Below are 21,283 nucleotides of genomic sequence, written 5' to 3' on the forward strand. Positions count from 1 at the left end.
AACCATAGTGTTTATATATTTAGTCTTGTTAACCTCCAGGATTTTCACCATGGTGGAATTCAGTGATGAAAATTCATTGAATGCTAAGGGATGGTGGTTAGATTCTCTCTTGTTGGAGATGGTCCCTGCCTTGCATTTGTATGATGTGAATGTAACTTGACGCTTGTCAGCCCAAACCTGGATATTGTCCAGATCTTGCTACATTGAACACCGACTGCATCGATTTCTGAAGAGTCATTAATGGCGCTGAACATTGTGCAAACATTAACAAACTTCTCCACTTTGAACTTTATGATGGAAGAAAGGCCATTTATGAAACAGCTGAAGATGGTTGGTCCCTGACAAAAAAAGGTGTCCTGGAGCTTGCTGACCTCCAATAGCCACAAACATCTTCCTACGTGGCAGGTTTGACTCCAACCAGCAAAGAATGTTCTCCTGATTTCTATTCACTCCAGTTTTGATGGGCTAAATAATTCCATATACAGTCAAATGCAGCCTTTTGATGTGGGGGGTGGTCCTTTTCACCTGATCTCTAGAATTTAGCTCTTTTGTTCATATTTGAATTAAGATTTTAATGTGGTCAAGAGCTAAGTAGCCTTGGTAGAACCCCTACTGAGCATCAGGTTGCAGGTTATTGCTAAGCAAGTGCTACTTGATAACACTGATGATGTCACCTTCCCTCACTTTACTGATAATAATCAACTGATGAGGCAGTAACTGGTTGGGACAGATTTGTCCTACCATTGATGCAAGTCATTCCTGGGCAATTTTCCACATTGTCAGGTAGGTGCTATTGTTATTGCTATAGTGGAATGGCTTAGCTAGGAGCGCAGCAAGTTTGGATGTACCTCTTCAGTACTATTGCCAACATGTTGTCAGTTTGCAGTACGCAGTGCCTCGAACTGTTTTTGATATGATGTGAAGTGAATTGAGTTAGCTGGAAATTGTCATCTGTAATGCTAGGGACATCTGGAGAAGACCGAGATGGATTATCCACTCGGCAATTCTGGCTGAAAATGGGTGCAAATGTCGCAGCCTTATATTTTGCATTAATGTGCAGGGCTCCCCCATCATTAAGGATGGGGGTGTTTGTGGAGGCTCCTCCTCCAGTGAGTTGTTTAATTGTCCACTACTATTCACTGGCTGGACTTCACAGTTTAAAGCTGATCAGTTCATTTGTGGAATTGTTTAGCTCTGTTGATCACTTGCTGCTTATACTGTGTGGCACACAATTGGTCCTGTTTTGTAGCTATATCGGGCCATGAGGTTGAAAATTGTATTTGAGGACAATTCTGCTGCTGTTGATGGGTGCCTCATGCATACCCAGTCTTGAGTTGTGAGATATTTTTGAAGTCTATCCAATTTAAGACAGTGATAGTGCCATAGGATGCAATGGAGGGTATTCTTAATATGAAGATGAGACCTTATCTCCACAAGGACTGTACAGTAGGCACTCTAACCACTGCTGTCATGATCAGGTTCATCTCTAACAGGCAGATTGGTGAGGGTGAGGTCAAATATACTTTTTCCTTTTATTGATTTGCAGACCCACTCTAACTGCTATGCCCTTTAGAACTTGAAAAGCTTAGTCAATTGTGGTAATGGACGTTGAAGCTCCCCATTTATTGTTGCATCCTTATCACCAAGAGGTGGTCACATAAAGGAGTATTAATTCATTAGTCAAGGGGTGTGGAGGCAATATATGATAACTATTGTCCATGTATGATCTGTGTGATGAGACGTAACAGGGTCTGGAGCCAATGTTGAGGACAACTAGGACAACTGCCTTATGACTGTATACCACATTACTATGTCTGTTAGCCAGATAGACAATTATGTCTGTCATATAAGAGTAAAACGTTAAGAGTATACTATATATGTAACTCTTAGGTAACTAACATAGTTAATAACTTCCAGACAGCTGTCTAAATGAGAACTTGACCCTTTGCGTTATATGCTTCGTGGGCAAACATATTGTAAATCACATCTTGTAACAGGGGTTAATGTCAAAATGAACCAATCTAGTTTTCTTATGCACACGCTGTCTTTAAAACTGCAGGAAACTTGAGACAAGAAACATTCACCAAGGACACTTTGTCAATTGTATGACATTTATGAAGTAATAGTATCTAAATATTATGTTTATAGTCTCAAAATGTCTAAATGACGGACAGGCTACTTTGATCCAAATATAACTTTATTTGTTTATTTCTTTTGTAAATGAAGGTTCTAGTAACTGTCCAAATGAATATGAGACACAATGTACTTTCATGCCAAATGGACAAATATTATTTCTTCAGGACTTTCACTGTGTATTTGGTTCAAATAACAAATTCAAATTCAAATTTAGGATACTCAGAACTGAATATATCTAGACCTTGCCTCCCTGTGCAACTATTATAATAATATTATTAGCTACTATAATAACACCTTTATGTGCAAATATTAAAATCACAACTGCAAAAATATCTGCAAATAAAAAGCTAAAACCTCTTTAAATGAAAGCCTAAGAAGCTGGTATCACTAGTCAAAAGACTGTCCATTGTTATTTCAGTATCAGCTCTAAAGGGAGATAGTTGCAACTTGACTAACCCTTAGTTAACACGAAGAGTACTTTGATAGGTGTGAGAATTCAAAATTTCTGAGAAAGCAGGAGGCTGGAAGAGCCCCACAAGAAATCCCAAACTTATTGATTTCTCTCTATAGAATAATACTGCTGGCAAAACTGGTGTTTATTGCAGTTTACCTGATTGGCTCACAAGGCCGTTTCAGACGGCACTTAAGAGTTAACCACATTGCTGTGGGTCTGGAGTGACATGGAGCCAAGACCGGGTAAGGATGGCAGCTTTCCTTCTCTAACAAGCATTAGTGAACCTGATGGTCTTTTCAAATAACAATTGTCAATGGTTACATGGTCAGCATTAGACTTGCTTTTAAAATTTCATATTTTGTTGGAATCAAATTACATCCTCTGTCATGTTGGGATTCATGTCCTAGGACATAGTGAGGACTGCAGATGCTGCAGAGTCAACGTCGATAAAGTGCATGTCCCCAGAGTATTATCCTGGCAGTCATGATTACCAGCCCAGTAGCAGTACCATGATTGCACTGCTTCCCTATCTTGATTTGATTTGATTTATTATAGTTGCATGTACCTAAGTATATTGAAAAGTTTTGTTTTGTGAGTTGTACAGACAGATCGTACCAAACAAGGACATACAGATCATAGGGTGCTTAGACAGAGCAAGGCATACAGGTTACACTACACAGGAGGTGCACAGAGCAAGATCAGTGTGAGCAAGATCAATGTTATTTGAAGTTAGAGAGGTCCATTAAGCAATCTAATAACAGCAATGTAGAAGCTGTTCTTGAACCTGTTGGTGCATGTGTTCAAGCTTCTGTATCTTCTGCCTGATGGAAGAGATTGGAAGAGAGCATCCCCAGGGTGGAAGGGGTCTTTGATGATGTTTGCATCCTTTCCACGGCAACGAGAAGTGTAAATGGAGTCCATGGATGGCTTCCAAGATGGTCTGGGCTGTATACATAACTTTCTGTAGCTTCTTATGATCCTGGGCAGAGAAACCATACCAGGCAGTTCTGAACCTGAGCAGAATGCTTTCTCTGGTGCATCTGTAAAAATTGGTGACGGTTGCTATGGACATGCAGAATTTCTTAAGCCACCTGAGAAAGAAGAGATGTTGTTTAGCCTCCTTGACTGTCACATCTACGTGGGAGGTCCAGGACAGATTGGCAGTTATCATCACTCCTAAGAACTTGGCGCTCTCGACCCTCTCAACATCAGCTCCACTGATGTAGATAGGGGTCTATCCTCCTCCTGTCATCTTGAATCAATGATCCGTTCTTATGTTTTGCCAACATTGAGAGACAGATTGTTATCATTGCACCATGACTCCTTCTGACTCATTGTTGTTTGATATTCGGCCCACCATGGTAAACTTGTAGATGGCATTCATACAAAATTTGGCTACACAGTCATGGGTGTATAGGGAGCTGATAACATATCCTTGGGGGATCCAGTATTGATGGTTGTCATGGAGGATGTGCTGTTGTCTATCTTCATTGATTGCAGTCTGTAGATCAGGAAGCTGAGGATCCAGTTACAGAAGGCAGAGCTGAGACCTTGGTCTCAGAGTTTTGAGATCAGTTTGGTAGGGATTGTGGTGTTGAAGGTGGAGTGTAGTCGATGAATTGGAGTCTGATGTAGGTGTCCTCGTTATCCAGATGTTCCTGGGATGAGTGCAGGGCTATGGATATGGTGTCCGCTGTGGACCTGATACATCGGTCGGCAAGTTGCAGGTGATTGAGGCAGGCTGGGACACTCGAGTTGATGTTGACCATGACCAGTCTGTCAAAGCACTTCATGATTATGGAGGTCAGAGCCACTGGGTGGTAGTTGTTGAGGCACATTACATATGTTTTCTTTGGTACTGGGATGATGGTGGTCTACTTGAAGCAGGTGGTGACTTCAGATTGTAGCAAGGAGAGGTTGAAGATAACAGTGAATACCTCCACCAGTTGGTTCACACAGGATCTAAGTGCACGGCCAGGCACTCCGTTTGGGCCAGTCACTTTCCTCGGGTTTACTCTCAGGAAGACCGATGTGACATCTGCAGCGGTGACTGGGGGAGAAAGTGCATCCGGGGCTGTTGAGCAGGTGACACCGTGCTGCTGGCATTCTGCTTGAACCAAGCATAGAAAGCACTAAGCGTATCAGGGAGGGATGCACCTTTGTCTTCTGTTTTGCTCTGCTTCATTTTGTATCCTGTTATGTTGTGTAAGCCTTGCCACAGGTGGCAGTTTGGGCCTCTTACTTGCTCCAGTGCTGTGTCTTGGCATTTCCTATGGTTTTGCAGATGGCATATTTGGATTCTCTGTACTGGTTTGGGTTGTCCAATGTGAATGCCGGTAGGCAGTGGATTTCCCATTCATTCAAAGTTTCTGCTTGGAGAACACATGGATTGTCTTCTTTGGCCCGCAGTCCTCTAAACTCTTGCTCATAAAGTCCATGACGCTGGTGGCTTACTCATCTTGGTTGTCCGCTGAATTCTTGAATATGGTCCATAGAGTCATAGAGAAGTACAGTACAGATTCAGACCCTTTGGTCCAACTCATCCATGCCAACCAGATATCCCAACCCAATCTGACTTTGTCTATTTATCCTATCCATGCCCCTCATAATTTTGTAAACCTCTATAAGGACACCCCTCAGCCTCCGACGCTCCAGGGAAAACAACCCGAACCTATTCAGCCTCTCCCCATTGACTCAAATCCTACAACCCTGGAAACATCCTTGTAAATCTTTTCTGAACCCTTTCAAGTTCCACAACATCATTTCGATAGGAAGGAGACTAGAATTGCACCCGGTATTCCAACAATGGCCTCATCAATGTCCTGTATAGCCGCAACATGACCTCCCAATTCCTGTACTCAATACTCTGACCAATAAAGGAAAGCATACCAAACGCTTTCTTCACTGATTCCAGGCAGTCTTTATAAGTCTCTTCCATTCATTTCGACTTTTCATTTTTGTGTTTGCATTTTATCCAACAATTTTTTAAATTAGTAATGTTAAACAATATTTGTCTAATAAACTAACCTTTTCTATGTTTTACAACTAAACGTTTGGTGTTGGTTACTTTGAAACTTGAACCCTCAAAAATCTGAAAGGAGCTAAATGAGCTATATAACTTTACAATACACAGCCTTTTATGTACAGGGTGTGAAGTGGCCGTGAAGGTTATCATTGTTTGTCTCTCGATGAGATTCAGGAAACATATTCTTTCGGAATAATAGTCAACATAAATGAGAAGTGGTGGGCAATGAGTGAGATTGGCAGAGGGATTACTGTGAGAGGTGCAGTGAAATGAAGAGTGGTACTTGGTTGGAGGGCCAGGATTCCTTCTGCATAGAGATTACCAAACTTGAAGTCAAGCACATTTCCAGCTATTTGAGCTATTTGCACCATTGTAGGCAGCTTTCTTTTAGAATGAATGGAAAGGAAGAATTAAGTGAGATGAAAGTGGGTGGTACAGCTCTTTGACCTGGAGCAGGTGGGCAAAAGGTGTGAAGGTGTCTCGAGTGAGTGAATGTGTTGCACAGAGGCAGGCAAGGTCAGTGGTGAGGGAGGTTAGAGTGGGTGAGAGCGGGCAAGGGAAGATGTTGCAGGCAATATTGAGTGGCAGAGCAAGAGCCTTGGTGCTTATCATGGCACAGCAAAAACAGTGATTGATTTTGCTTAATGGCATTGCTGGCCATTCCTCTGCACTGTGGAGATGGCACAGACCCATGTGGCAACCTCAGGACAAGTATCTGCTTTTGCAGCTTCATCTGCCGGTACTCCAGGAAGATCCTTTCCTTTGCACTGCACCCCCACTCTCAACCAAGAACACCAGATACCTGTGATGAATTTTGTTGCCATCTTCCTTTTCTCCAACATCTGGAAATGTTTTTAACTGAGCTGGGCAGCTTCAGAATGCCAGTGCTTGACTGGGTGCACAATGGCCATTCAAAGATGGCTGGGACACAGAGATGCTGACCTTTTGCTGAATATCTGCTGAGTAGTGAGTTGTTCCAGGAATAGTGCACTGTGGTAAAATGGGACTGGAACCAGAAGTTAAGGATTTAAGGCATATTAGAGTAACACATAATAAGAAATCACATTAGACCTCATGACAAAAATCCCTCAAAAATGTTGGTTGTAACGCGCAAAAAGTTAGCCAGTAAAAGATGATTCAGCCAATGAAGTCTTATTTTGACTGATTCTTTTGGAAGTTCAGTTTTGCACAACACAATGGTCTATGAAAGCTTAAGGCAGAATTATAGGTGCCTGTGAGAAACTGTATTGCCGGCTTAAGTGCTTGTGGCTGAATACAGGTGGGGGGGAGAAGCAATGTAAAGAGTCACAGAAAACAAAATGTGTTAAAAACTCGAAAAAATATTAAAAAGTAGCATAATAGCAATTCTATGACTTGTACACAGCAGAAATTATATATCAGTTTTGATAGTCCCCAGGAGAATTCAGTACACCAAGGGTTCCCGTAATTTGTATTATTTTCCATAATGACTTCAAATTTCAGGTTGCCCAGGAACTGCTACATCCTTTTAAACTTAATTTGTGCTGCAACCCGCTGTATGCACCGTTCCTCAAAAATTTCAGACTCAGTGAAGCAGAAGAAAAGGCCATTACAATGTATTTTCTATTGTGATGAGACATTTCCTCAGGGTGTATAGGGACATCGAATCTCAGCAAATCTACATTTTCTCCACAACAGATTGTTTCACTGCATTAAATCAAGCACTTCTTACATTATGGACAAATAGTCTCTAATCGCAAGTCAGTTTATAGCAGAAAGAATGGCTATAACTGTGAGTTACACAAATCAATCAAAACAGGGCAATTGAAATTTGAAGTTAAGTGGAAGGCCACACTGCCAATCCATTGGTGTCTGACTAAGGCCTAAACCACATTTTTATTAACACGGCATGTTGCAGCTCAGCACCTTGCTATAACGTGTCAGTAATGGCAATTGGCCATTCTGTCTCTGAGCTGACATTGTGAAAGCATCAATGACTTTGGCGAGGTTTTGAAGTATACAGAGTGAACCAGAGATTCTTGGAAACATCACCAACAAAAAACTTTTCCCTGGCTGTTTTCTGAGGCATCACCTGTTAAGAATCTCTTGGTAGGTTGCTCAATACCTGGGAAAAATTAGCACAGCATGTTCTGTGCACACTCCATCAATTATACCTGAAAGGTGCCATGTGTCATACAGCCATCCCCTGATTTGAGGATGAGTGCAGCTCTTGCCATCAGATAGTTTTTGATTGTTGCTCTATTAACAAGCTGACCTGAGAACAAAGCATGGGATGTGTTTGTATATCAGTTGGGACAGTGAGGTCCCTACTCTGATTTTCAATTCAAATCTGAAATTGCTGGTGAAACTCAGCAGGTCTGGCAGCATCTGTGCGGAGAAAGCTGGTAAAGCATCACTTGAAACATTAACTTTGCTTTCGCCCCACAAATGCTGCCAGACCTGCTGAGGTTCACCAGCTATTTCTGTTTCTGTTTCAGATCTCCATTATTCACAGTTCTTGATTTTATTTTACTGATTTTCAATTGTTAGCTGGCTGTTTTTAATATGAGAAATGGTGCTAGACCTTGAAGTTAATGCGAACCAGACACTTGTTACCTAATTTGGGAACATAGTGGCATAATGGTAATGTCACTCGACAAGTAATCCAAAAACTCAGGTGAATAAGGGGACATGTATCTGAATCCCTCCATTTCGGACGATAAAATTCAAAATTAATAAGAAGTCTGGGATAAAAAGCTGGCCTAATTGTAGGCATGTAAGCATTTCCAATTGTCACACTGACCCATCCGTTTCCTAATATCCGTTGGGGAAGGAAAGTTGCCATCCTTATCTGCTCTGGCCTGTGCATGAGTTCAGAGCCACAGAAATGAGATTAATTCTTAACCACTCTCTAGACAATTATGGATGGACAATAAATGTTGGCCTAGCTCTGTCCACATCTCATGAACAAACTTAAGAAAACCTTTAGCTTCTGAACATTGAATTGCAGTCTTATGAGATCCATGGTCTCACAAGATCATTACGAACAGTTACGTTAGTTTCCATTTGCTCTGTTTCTAATTTTCCTGTGCTATATCCAACCCCGGCCTTGGTTGCCAATTTTACATTCAGTAGGCCAGGTACACTAGCTTGCTCTCCCAGCATTCTGCCTGCCTGCCTGCCTACCTGCCCTCCTGAATAATAATCTCAGTAACTTTGAAGCTTTAACTACCATGCCCAATCTATTTCCCTTTTGGGATCATTTATTTCCTATACCTACATTTTAAACAGCAGCATTACTAACGTATAAGCTGGAGCAGCTTGAAGAATTAATAATAGCCTCCATCTTCAGCATTCCAGTTTAAAAGGTTCTTAAGTCAGTGAAAAATCTTCATGCACCACCATGAGCAAGAAAGTCTCCTTCATCCAAATTGTCACAGAGTATTTTGGTGCATGTCCAATAGCAGCACACTATTCATCAGTTTGAAATATATTGTTCATGGTTGCCTCAAAAATATATTTTCTTGGCTTGGGTATGGAATTTCTGACAGTGATGTCTATGAAAACATAGATCTGAAATACAGCCCGGATGCCTCATTAATTTTTTAAGCAAAGATCATCTAAAGTCCTAGTTAAAAGCTTTCTGTCTTTTTATATGCATTAACTCTAGGAGTATAGAATATCCTTTGAAGTTTTCAGGATACATAGCGTCTTTAAACATAAATCAAAATGTTTCTTTACAATTTTGTGTCAAAGTATTTCTGTAAAGATGCGCAGTCTTAGCATCAGTCTCAATGTTCGCTGCCTAAGTGAAATGTAAGCTTCATTCTTTTTTCCAAAATTTGATGGAGAAATCTTCAAAGGGATTTTGAGCTGTCTGTTTTGTGAAGTGGAATGTTTGTCGTCAAATTTAGGCAAGTTTTCATAATATTTGTTGGAAGAATTATTTTTGTTTTCCCTAGCTTGTACAAATGCTAGCAGTAATTAATAGATGATAGAATAAAGAATGTAGAGTAGACCAAATGATTTGCCTCCAATTTTTTTTCAAAATAAAATGGTCTTGGTTATTGCAGTGCAGAGCAATGTTTCTCTTGGTCTCTGTATTATCCTTGATGTCTAATTTTGTTCTCTGTGGAGCAGGGATATAGCTGTGCACATACACATTTTGAATGAGAATATTTTGAAATAATTTAAATACATTTTCCTTTAATCCCTCATTTCAACCCTGGTACGCAACTTCAACTTTAGCCTTTCTGCTGATTTCGTTGCTTGATTCTTATATTAAATTTGCAGAATTCTGCTGATAGAATTTCTATGTATCTGACAAGGGTATGGAATCTTGTAGCTTGCTGACGGCAATGAGACAGTAGGATGTTAGATGCTCCTTGTTTTAAAAAATAATGAGGCATCCGAGCTATATTTCACATCTGTAATGCCATAGACATCTCTGTCAGCATTTCAATATTCAACCCAGAAAAAAATCTTATGAGGCAACTATGAACAGTACATTTCCAACAGATAAACAGTGACTGTTACTTGTCTCTGCTGCTTTTAAACATACACAAAAGTATTCATTGATAATGAGAATGGATACAAGTTTTGATGGCATATCTGCATTAGAGTCTGGGTTCAAAATGCAGATCCAACAAGACATCAAGTGTGAAACCTTGGTTTTAAGTAATCAAGCCAGTCAATTGCATTTGTGACTTACATTTCCTCTGAATTAGCCTAGCAAGCTATTCCACTGTAAAAATAAAAGAAACGTACAACAAGAATGAGATTAGAGTTTTTCAAGAAAGTCACGCATCGCCTTCATAGAGCTACTGAGAACCCAATATCAAGGGCAGTCTTGTCAGCATTACTCTTTTTCAAGAACATCTCTTTTTAAACTTGACAATTTAAAAACAAATGTCATGCTCGAGATTTGGGTATCTACAATAAGATTAGCAATTATTGTCCATCCCTGGTTACCCTCACGATGACACTGGTGTGCTTTCTTGAACTACTGCTGCCCGTGTGCAATTTTGAAGTTATTCATTTTGAAATGAAATCATTTACATGTGTTCACGTGTTCATAAACTGCCTATTGCAGGTATTCGTGGAGGACAAGAGAATGGAGTGAATGTCGTGTTGACATGCTACTCAGCCAGCAAGACAGAAGACGTGGAAATCAAACCTCCCTTTGTGGGGGGGGGATTCAAACACGGGAATTCTACTGTGTGCAGGCTAATGAAAACCCGATATCTCATCAGAACAAACATAAGGAAAAGGAAGGTACGCGAACATGTTTGATTTGTAAAGTGACCCACTGTGATTGTCGCCAACAGGCTAGATTTAAATGTCAGTTTGATTTGCTGTGATATCCCGTTTCAGCTAAGCCTTTCAAAATAAAACAATCACATTTTTATGAGTGATATTAATTATCAAATTCCTTGACCTCCTTACATTTTTCCCTCAAGTTTATGAATGACTAAGAATGAAACTCAAATTTGATAGAGCTATATGAGCAGGAAAGGCTTTATTGTATTAAACGGTGATGCATACAGTTAACTTTCATTCTCTCGCTCCCTCTTTATTCCAAAAATCATGATAATGATAGTCATACAGCCATGCAATAGCCTTGTCACTGGCTAGAGTTATAAAGTCAGAGTCATGCAGCAAGGAAGCAGACCCTTCAGCCCAACTTATCCATGCTGATTAGGTTTCCTAAACTGAACGAGTCCCATTTGTCTGTGTTTGTCCCATTTCCCTCAAAATCTTTCCTATCCATGTACTCTGTCCAAGTTCTTTAACTCAATTACAAGTTTAGTTGGCATAATGTGAGAGTGACAGTCCTTGGCACCAAGGCTGCATTTGACTGTGTGACATCAAGGAGCCCTAGCAAAAATGGAATCAGTGGATATTGGGGCAAACTCTCCACTGGTTGGAGTCATACCTGGCACATTGGAAGATGGTCTGTTTGTTGGAGGTCAGTCAGCTCAGCTCCAGGACATCTTTGCAGCAATTCCTCAGCGTAATGTCTAAAGCCCAACTATCTTCAGCATCTTCATCAATGAACTTCCCTCCATCATAAGATCAGAAGTGGGGATGTTCTCTGTTATGGACCAGGCCAAGCTCCATCAAAATATATTAAGAAGGTAGCCTGGATCCTAACTTTTCTTATTTTAAAGACAGGTGTAAGGTGGATATTCCAGGTGTGATGCAGCTGGTCAAACCACTCGGCTTTAAGCAAAACAGAATTTATTTAGACACTACAGTTGAAACACGAACAAAAGAAAATGGAATCTAGAATAACTTAATTATTGGAAAACTCAACTGACCTGACACAGCAACTAACCTTAGGAGCTGTTCAATTCCCATAACATCCCAGAAGCATACTCCTTGGCAAAAGGTAAATTTAAACATAGGACCTTACAAGCAGGAGAGATTTCAGAGAGAGAAGCCAGTCATGGATCATCTGTTGAGGCATGGAACGTTTTTGCATTGCAGCAGCTTATCTGCTACCTCTAACCCAAACTAGAAAAAACCTGAATTGGGAGAACTGGTTACTCCCCTGCCATTGTTAAAGGTCTTTCCAGACATTTTGGTACCTCTGCCTTTATGACTGCTCTAAAAAAACCCCAAGGACAAATTAATCTTGTTAAACTGATAGCATCATCATGTTGCCAGTGATTGCATAATGTTCACCACCATTCACGAGTCTTCAGATACTGAACCAGTCTTTGTTCAAATGCAACAAGATCTGGAAAATATCCAGGCTTGTGCTGACAAGCGGCAAGTAGCATTTATGCCACATAAATGCTGGGCTATGACCATCACAAATAAGAGACATTTTAACCACCACACTTTGACTGAATCCCCTACTAACCACATCCTGGGGTTACCATTTACCAGAAACTCAACTGGACTTGCCACATAAACGTAGTGGCAACAAAAGCAGGTTAGAGACTAGGAATACTGTGGCGAATAACTCACCTGCTGACACCCCAAATCCTGTTCATCATCTACAAGGAACAAGTCAGGAGTGTGATGGAGTACTCCCCACTTGCCTGGATGTGTGCAGCAACACCACTGAAAAAGCTTGACATGATCCAAGACAAAGCAGCATGCTTGATTGACACTATATCCACTCTTTCCATCACCGATGTTCAGTAGTATAAGTATCTACAAAATACGCTGCAGAAATTCACCAAAAATCTAAGGCAGCACCTTCCAAACCCACAATCACTTCCATGTGGAAGGACAAAGGCAGCAGATAATTGGGAATACCACCACCTCCAATTCCCCTCTAAGCCAATCACCATTGTGGGTCAGCCCACTGGCGGACTGCAGTGATTCAAAGAGACAGCTCACCATCACCTTCTCAAGGGCAACTAGCGATGGGCAATAAATGCTGGCCCACAAAAATGAAGTTTAAAAATGAATCATTGTTTGGACTGCACCATATCCAGGTTAATATCCACGCTGATTCGGATGGTGGCACAAAGCATTTGGTCAGTCAGAAAATAACTTAATGGATTCACTGTTTCCTGTGGAAATCCAAGTTATGTGGACGAGTGTTGGGGTCTACACTGAGTGTGTGATTTCTGGTGAGTGTTTTCTCCTGTCAATCCTCCAGCCACATGCCCCCAGTTGTTTAGTTTAGTTTACATTACAATGTGGAAACAGGCCCTTCGGCCCAACAAGTCCACACCGACCCACCGAAGCGAAACCCACCCATACATTACCCCTGATTTCTGGTGAGTGTTTTCTCCTGTCAATCCTCCAGCCACATGCCCCCAGTTGTTAATCCTCATTGTAGTAGCTTTCAACCATATGGGATGGCTTGTGGAAAGATAGACAGATGGTTGAGGAGGTCAGTGAACAAGCACAGGCTTGGGTTGAGCTGATCTCTTTGAGTAGCTTTGTTGTTGCAGTTACCCTCCTGATTTTGGGAGGGAGGTTGATATTGCTGAGGACAGGGAACTAGGGGAAGTGAGTTGTTTGAAGAATATCTGTGAGAATGTTGAGTTGTCGAGTGCTGTTGTGTTCTATTCCCAGCGGATGTTAATATCAGATAAGTCAGATTACAATCAGGTACCTGTCTTGATATATCACTTTTTTTTGGTTTTAACCAAGTAATAGTTTGCTAAAACATAAGTGTGCAAAGGTGTGGGTTTTGCCTTAGCAGCAAAATAAAGTTTGTTATGAAGAAATATAGATAATGTAGAATAATCCAAGCTATCCAGTTATAATACAACTTCACAGGTTTTAATTACACTGTAGAAGTATAATCCCATTAATCCCAAAACACTCCTTTATAAATTGAAAAGAAATGGAACAGTAGCCAAAATAGTACCCAAATCATCCCTGGTCCAGTTCCCAAAACAGTACTAATATAATACTCTCATCAATATCCCAGTGTTTAAAACCTAGGTAAATTTAAGCCACTTGTAACTTAAATATTTAAACTGGAACTGTAAGAAGGAGCTATCACACAGTTGAACTTTAATGTCTTCAGTTTAAATAATCACTCTTGGTCTTTATCTTAAAACTTCTGAACTGAGACTAAAAATAACTTTTTAATCCAAAGTAATTGAATTCACTAAATCTATTATTCCCTTCTCAGGGTCTGATCAAATAAGCTTCTTCCTTGTCAAAAACCTCCTTGGTATACACACAGGATATACTCTACATCTGGCTGGATCCACTGTGGGATCTATTGTTCTACTCCCTTGATAACAAAGAATATTGGATGTGTCATGGTCCCAGCTGATGTTATTAATGGAAAAATAAAGTCCCAGATTGAAATCTGGCTTTTTAGTTTATTTTTGTTTTTAAAATGCGACCCGACCTCTGCATGAAATTTCGATACTCATGTTGCAGGTTTTGGTTTTCGCAATAAACAGGTTGGTTAGATAGAAGAAATATAGATAACATAGAATAAACCAAAATATTTACATGTTATGCATAATTAAAAAGATTGAAATGCATGGTAAAAGAATAATCTTGTTAATCCCAAAAACACTCCTTTACAGATCCCAAAACACTCCTTTACAGAACTCAAAAGCATTCCTTCACAGTATTCCCACCAAATAATCTCCTTTCTGTCATCTCTACAAGTTCAATTTACATGTGACTTCAACTCTCAGTTTGATAAATCTGATAGCCAATTCGTGGAGCGTTCATATAACTGAGTTTAAGCTGTTTAAGCATTTCTGGTTTGAAACTAGGAGAAACTGCTTCACACACCCATCTTCAGCTAAGAAACCTGCAGAATCTTTCAAAACTGAAACTAAAACTGAAAGGCTTTGCTCCAAACTATAGTCATTTCTCCTAAATATGAAAAAATGTCCAGAATCTTTCATCAGAAAGCCTAATTCACTTCACAGTATACTTTGTTTGCTTGTAAACTCTTCCAATGTGAGAAAAAAATCAGTTCTTGGAGGTCATCTCTCTCAAATTGTTTTAAAAGAAGTCATCATGGCTTACAAGTTATACTTAAAAGAAATACTTACAAGGTAACCATTAAACCCTTCAGATGCACTGAAAATCCTACTTGTAACCAGTTCAACATTCAAAATTCCAAACTCAAATTTAAACGATATCAAAATATATATAAATTAGACACACTACAGGTAGTTCTGCTATAATGCACATTCTATCAATGTGAATTGGCTGTAAGACAATTGATGAATAAGGGATGCTGTTTCAATAGCACAAACTTTTAAAGTGTGTGTTGGCTATAACGTGATTGCATCGTCGACACTTTAAGTGCTATTTTTATTGCATGATTTTCATATAGCACGGGGTTGCAACTAATGTGTAATAGCACAGCTGTCTCAACATCATAAATAATAGATAGATTGTAATTTTGAATTCTCACCTCATTTTCAGAGACCAGTTACTTTAGCCATCCCCCAGAGTTCGGCAGTATTTCCCTTGCATTTGACCCACGTAAAGAACTGAGTCAATCAGGATCAGGCCCATTAAGTTGCTTTAAGACAAAATGAAAAACTGTGGATGCTGATGATCTGAAGCAAAAACTGAAATTGCTGGAGAGACTCAGCAGGTCGAGCCACATCTGTGGGAAGGAATTAGAATTAGCATTTTGAGTCATTGGTAACACTTCAAGTTGTTTTAGGAACTCAATGATGATATTGTCATAACCAGCAGCAGTGGTGCTATGTGCTGCTTTGTTTAATTCCAGGCTGGTCCAGGGTTCAGGGTAAAGTTTGCACTTTCACTGCCTCTGTAAGTATCTCCACTTGTTCTGGATTTGCCTTTACATTTTTTTTCACCAGTCATGTGAAGGTGATGACTTGCTACCTCATAGACATTTACAGATGGGAAGTTTGTTGTTAATGCTCACTGGTCTGCTCTGAGGTGGTATAAGATTCCCCAATATCTCCCTCTTGGGCGAGTAAATTTCAAGTTCTTTGTTGTCTGTTTCCATTTGGCACAACAATCACAATCTGATAATTCAGTCAGATGTTCTGTCTCATCTGGGTCACTGGAGGACTCATACTGGTGAATTAAGGGCAGAACTGTCTCCGGTGGAAAGAAAACTATTAGGCATGAAAAGAATATTGTTGAATCTGACCACAATGATCTCTGTCTCCATCCAATATGTGTATTCATAGGCGACTAATAGCTGGTCTATAGTCCAGAAAAAAGCTTATTCAAAGGTTATCCATCAAAATTTAACTTGTGCAAAGATAAGATGTTCTATTTGATTGCTTAGAATGCTCATGATCATGCATATATATGAAAATAAAAATTCTCTAGAGATTTTATTCTGTGAAAATGCATTTCTTTTCCCTTCATCACTCCCATGAAAAAAAATGAAAGACCACATCAAATTCTGCCAATTCTGCCAGGCATTGTTGACTCCATGACTGACACACATTGCAAATGGAGTTATACTGTGCAAATGAAACCATGCAAGCATTTGCATCAAAATGTAATTTCTGTCATTTTATCAAAGATGCCAGCCTATTTAAGTAAGTGAATTAATAGCTTTGTTAAACTGCAACAAAGGAATCAAAAACAAAGTTATTAAGGCTTTATTTGCTATTTTTCATACAATAGAATTTCAGGGCATTGATTTTAATTTTTCAATTGAGCAAATAGGGTAGAGGGCAATAAACTGCATTCATAGTGAATAATTTTTCTTGTTTTCAAATTCCAAATTGTTCAAAGCAATTGCTGCTTAAATTAGGCTTTGCGTGAAAAGGATCCAGCACTGAAGCATTTGCAAAGTATTTTTTGTCTGTTATTTCAGAAGGTGTATCATGGAACCAGGGATGACCTAATGTTGCACCATTTTGATCAATCACTTTTTAAGTAGCAAGTGTATACTTAAGACATTCTACAAGAAATTCATTTTACTTGAATTCGTTCAAGCAGTTAAAGATCTAAGCATGACTTTGTTCTGACATTATTTTCAAACAGTTGTATTACTCAGGAGGTTGAGTAACTCTGTTCCTGTGCCATCTGAACAGCAACAAGGGTATTTTGTAATCTTAATAGATATGGTTAGAGATATTTCCAGTTGTGGTTTTTCACAATTCTGATAAAGTTGTAATTCACAAGTATTCAAAGCTTGAATGACTGTCTCTCATAAGCATGATGATGGCCCTCTCACCCAGTGGATAGCACTGCTGCCTCACAGTGCCAGGGACCTGGGTTTGATTCCAGCCTCGGACAATTGTCTGTGTGGAGTTTGCATATTCTCCCTGTGCTCGTGTAGGTTTCATCTGGGTGCTCTGGTTTGATCCCACAGTCCAAAGATGTGCAGGTTAGGTGGATTGATCATGCTAAATTGACCGTAGTGTCCAGGGATGTGTAAGATTATGTCATTTAGCCATGGGAAAGACAGAGTTAGGGTAGAGGTGTGAGTCTGGGTGGGATATTCTTTGGAAAGTCAGTCTGTACTTGTTGGGCTGAATGGTCTCTTTCTACCCTGTAGGGATTCTATGATGATTAAGAATAGAACTGCACAAAGCTGCAGAGGCGCTCTGCTTACCCAAAGCTGCGTGGTTCCTGCTGCAGCTCGAGATATAAATTTGTTCATTTTGAAATGTAGGTCACTTGCAGGTCACTTCTTCATAAAATGGATGTTGACTATATGCAGTAACGTAAAATGGATGATGGTGAATTGGCATTCATTTTACATCTCTGCTGTTTGTTTTTGTTGACGTTGGACCCATTTTAAGCCATCCCTCAAAATCAAAATTTACCGCTGTTTTAAATGCATTTTACTAAATATTTTTAAGCAGTTAGATGATTGACAAAGCGACACAGCGCGCACTGTTCTCCCAATTTCCCCAAGTTACATTTGGACACTACACTTTTCCTCTTAGTTCATCCTTGCACCCGTCATCCCCCTCCAGATCCCCCTCACACATTCTCAGGTTTTTCATGTTTCCAGTTCACAACATTATTCTTCTCAGATTTGCTCACTGTTTCCCTTTCAATCCATCCAATTTATCATTCTTCACTGGTTCTCCATTGAAATGTCTTCATTGCTATAATATAATGCTGCAATTCTTCAATCTCCGTATCCAAAGTTAGTGAAGTAGTCTTCTTTAATTTTATTCCATCCCCCAGTTCACAGCAGTTCACCCTTCCAATTCTTTGCTTACCTAAGCAGATTCCTATCAATAAATAAAAGTTGCAATCTTATAAAATGATAAGTGACATCTCACTCAACCCACTTTGCTGATGTGCACTGATACCCTGAGCTGGTGATGTTTGCATATCTCCAGTACTTACACATAAAGTTTAAACTTTGATTGCCGTTTTTACCATGCCTGGATTACTCCATTTTTCTTTCAACAGTAGAATCAGATATTCATAACCCTGGTTAGACTCCAGTTGGACTACTACAAGGAGATCTGGACACCACACCTCAGGAAGGATATATTGGCCTTTGGGGGAATATAGCACAGGTGTATAAGAATGATACCTGGACTTCAGGGATTAAGTTATGAGGAGAGATTATACAAATTAGGCCTGTTTTCAATTGAACTTAGAAGGTTAAGGGGTGACGGGATCAAAGTCTTCAAGATGATAACAGGAAAAGAACAGGTAGATAAATATAAACAATTTATACTAGTTGGGTATTCTAGAACTGTATACATAGTCTAAAAAAATTTAGAAACAACATTCGGGAGAGATGTTAGGATGTATTTCTGCACAGTAAAGGTGGTAGAGGCTTGAAATGTCAGTTGATGTTTGATCAGTTGTTTGTTATAAATCTGAGATAAGTTACTTTTTGTTAAGCAAAAGTATCAAGGGATATGGGCCAAAGATAGGTATGTGGAGTTAGGCCACAGTTCAGCCACGTTCTTGTTAATTGGCAGAAACAGGTTTAAAGGGATAAGTAGCCTACTTTTGTTCCAATTCCTATGGAAACTTGGTCCCTTGAGATGTGTATCTGCCCTGCTTGTTACATGAATTTACTTATGAACTTTCATCGCAGGCATAAAACCTGCCCAGGACTTTCATGCTATCCAAATCAGTTTGAGTACCAAAGCATCCCAAGACTAACAACAACCTCCCCCCCCCAACAGTTTCAACCCCTCACTGTCTGGGGGTGAAGGACGAATGTGAATACTAAAAAGGTGATGTAGAAGTGGGTGAATACTGTAACAGAGGGTGAGGAACAGGGTAAACATTGTTGAATGGTGAAAGAGAAGGGTCTGCGACTATCAGTGAATTGTGGTTGTCCCGATTCAGAGGTTGGTAAAAACTCAGTTTGTCAATGGGCTGACTAGAAAATTTGTAGATAGATAACATAAATGGCATTATATGGACTATTGAATTAGTAAGTGTTTCTGAAAATAATGTTGTTTTAGATATATTGTCAGAGAAGTTGGAATAATATTGATTTTTTTAAGACAGTAGGCCGCAAGAAATAGATACAGGAATAGGCCCTTCAGCCCTTCAAGCCTGTTCTGTCATTCAATAGGATCATGTCTGATCCATCATTCTACTTCTTGCCCTTGATTCCCCTATTTTGGAATATATTGGTGTTTCCCACCTACATCATCTTCTATGTTGCATGATATTTTGGCCTCGGATTTTCACTTCAAAGGCAAGAAACAGATCCAAGACTGTTTCAGACTGCTCAATCTCCCTCCCTGAATGTTCTTGAAAATTGAAGCACTCTGAGCCCAGCCAAAATGGCACCTGAACTTCAAATCTGGAAGTCCCTTCCACACATTTAAGAATGTTTTTCACTTACAGAAAGAATTTGCTCAAGATTTCAAAGTTTAGAAGTATATAGTGGATGGAATATCAAGGTCAGTGTTTTCATCATTTTCTTTCCACAGAGAACCAACAAACTAACATTGGTCTTCTAAATTTTATTGTCCTTGGTCTTCACAGTGCCTGTTTTCTTTTAATAAGACCGGTATCGATTTTTTCTGACACATCTGCCCTCTGTCAAATTAGATTTTTGCATGATTGTTTAATGGAAATGCATCATTTTATTTCTTAATTTGAGGCAATCTTACGCCTGATGGACCAATTCCAAGCATCTCCTGTTTTTTTTTTCTGAGTGGACTGTGCAGCAATAATCAAAATGCTCACCTTTTCAATCTTTATACCTTGCACAGTCTCTTTGAATCATAGAATCTCTACAGTGTAGAAGCAGATCATTCCGCTCATTGAGTTCACACCAACCTTCCAAAGAACACCACCCAGACCCAAACCTTCTATCATGTCCCTGTAACCCTGCATTTCCCATGTCCAATCCACTTAACCTACACACCCTGGATTCTGTGGGACAATTTAGCATGACAAACTCATCTAACCTGCACTTCTTTGGACTGTTATGGGAAACCAGAGGTGTCAGAGGAAACCCATGAGGACACAGTGAGAATGTACAAATGCCACACAGACAGTCTTCCAAGGGTGGAATTAAACCCGGGTCCCTGATGCTGTTTCGTAGCAAGGCTAACCACTAAGCTACTGTGCTGCTATATGTGAACACCAATGCAAGATTAGGATGTTATCCGGCTTTGGCACCCCCATGTAAAGACAGTCTCAGCAACATAGACCCAGGCTGGAGATACCCCCCAAACTTCTGGGGATTTACATCAGCAATGCAAAAGCACTAAAGGCTTTATCCAGCTTTGGGCAGTTTATGTTGCTCCACCTGAAGGTCTTCTACCCTGAGACCTCTGAGCTGAAAAATATTTCAACTTTCATCTCCAACAAGTGCCAGTCCACAACTGAGCAAGATAATTGGCCTCTGTTCAGTTGAAGCATAACAAAAACATGACAATGTTACAAAAGTAGCCAGAGAGCACACTCTGCTGCTGTTGTCTTAGAGATAGTTGTTATCTACTTCATTGTTATTTGTGGAGGAAAACAAATATTTAATGTCACTTGAAATGACTTTCAAACAAATTTTAAAATGAGCAAGTTGCCATGAAAACCAGAACTACATGGTCGAAGGTGGGTGTAAAATTTAGTGTTGACAGCTTCTGTGCTGATTTTCCACCATGATTTGTACCCTGAGCCATTTTCAATGAGATGGCTGAGGAACCAATTTGCTGCCAGCCAGGAAGCCAAGGGTACCAATTGAAGCCAACCATTGTAAATTAAGAGTCTATTACAGCTCAGTTTGTGCAATGATGCATGGGTCCAATAGGCAAAGTCTTTTCCCTGGGGTCAGGGAGTCCAGAACTAGAGGGCAT

The 21,283-nt window shown here is 39.9% G+C and overlaps 1 protein-coding gene across 2 annotated transcripts in view; it reads left to right on the forward strand.

Annotated features, from left to right (window-relative positions):
• The window catches only part of LOC122549803 (thrombospondin type-1 domain-containing protein 7A-like), a 589,911-nt gene that overhangs the window by 404,896 nt on the left and 163,732 nt on the right, over window positions 1-21,283 (forward strand). For both annotated transcript variants that reach the window (XM_043689852.1, XM_043689854.1), the window contains one exon: window positions 10,687-10,868. In XM_043689852.1, the coding sequence (XP_043545787.1) occupies window positions 10,687-10,868 (182 nt within the window). The remainder of the gene's footprint in view (window positions 1-10,686; window positions 10,869-21,283) is intronic.

The sequence above is a fragment of the Chiloscyllium plagiosum genome, chromosome 5 (genome assembly GCF_004010195.1).
Source record: "Chiloscyllium plagiosum isolate BGI_BamShark_2017 chromosome 5, ASM401019v2, whole genome shotgun sequence".
NCBI classification, from domain to species: Eukaryota; Metazoa; Chordata; class Chondrichthyes; order Orectolobiformes; family Hemiscylliidae; genus Chiloscyllium; species Chiloscyllium plagiosum.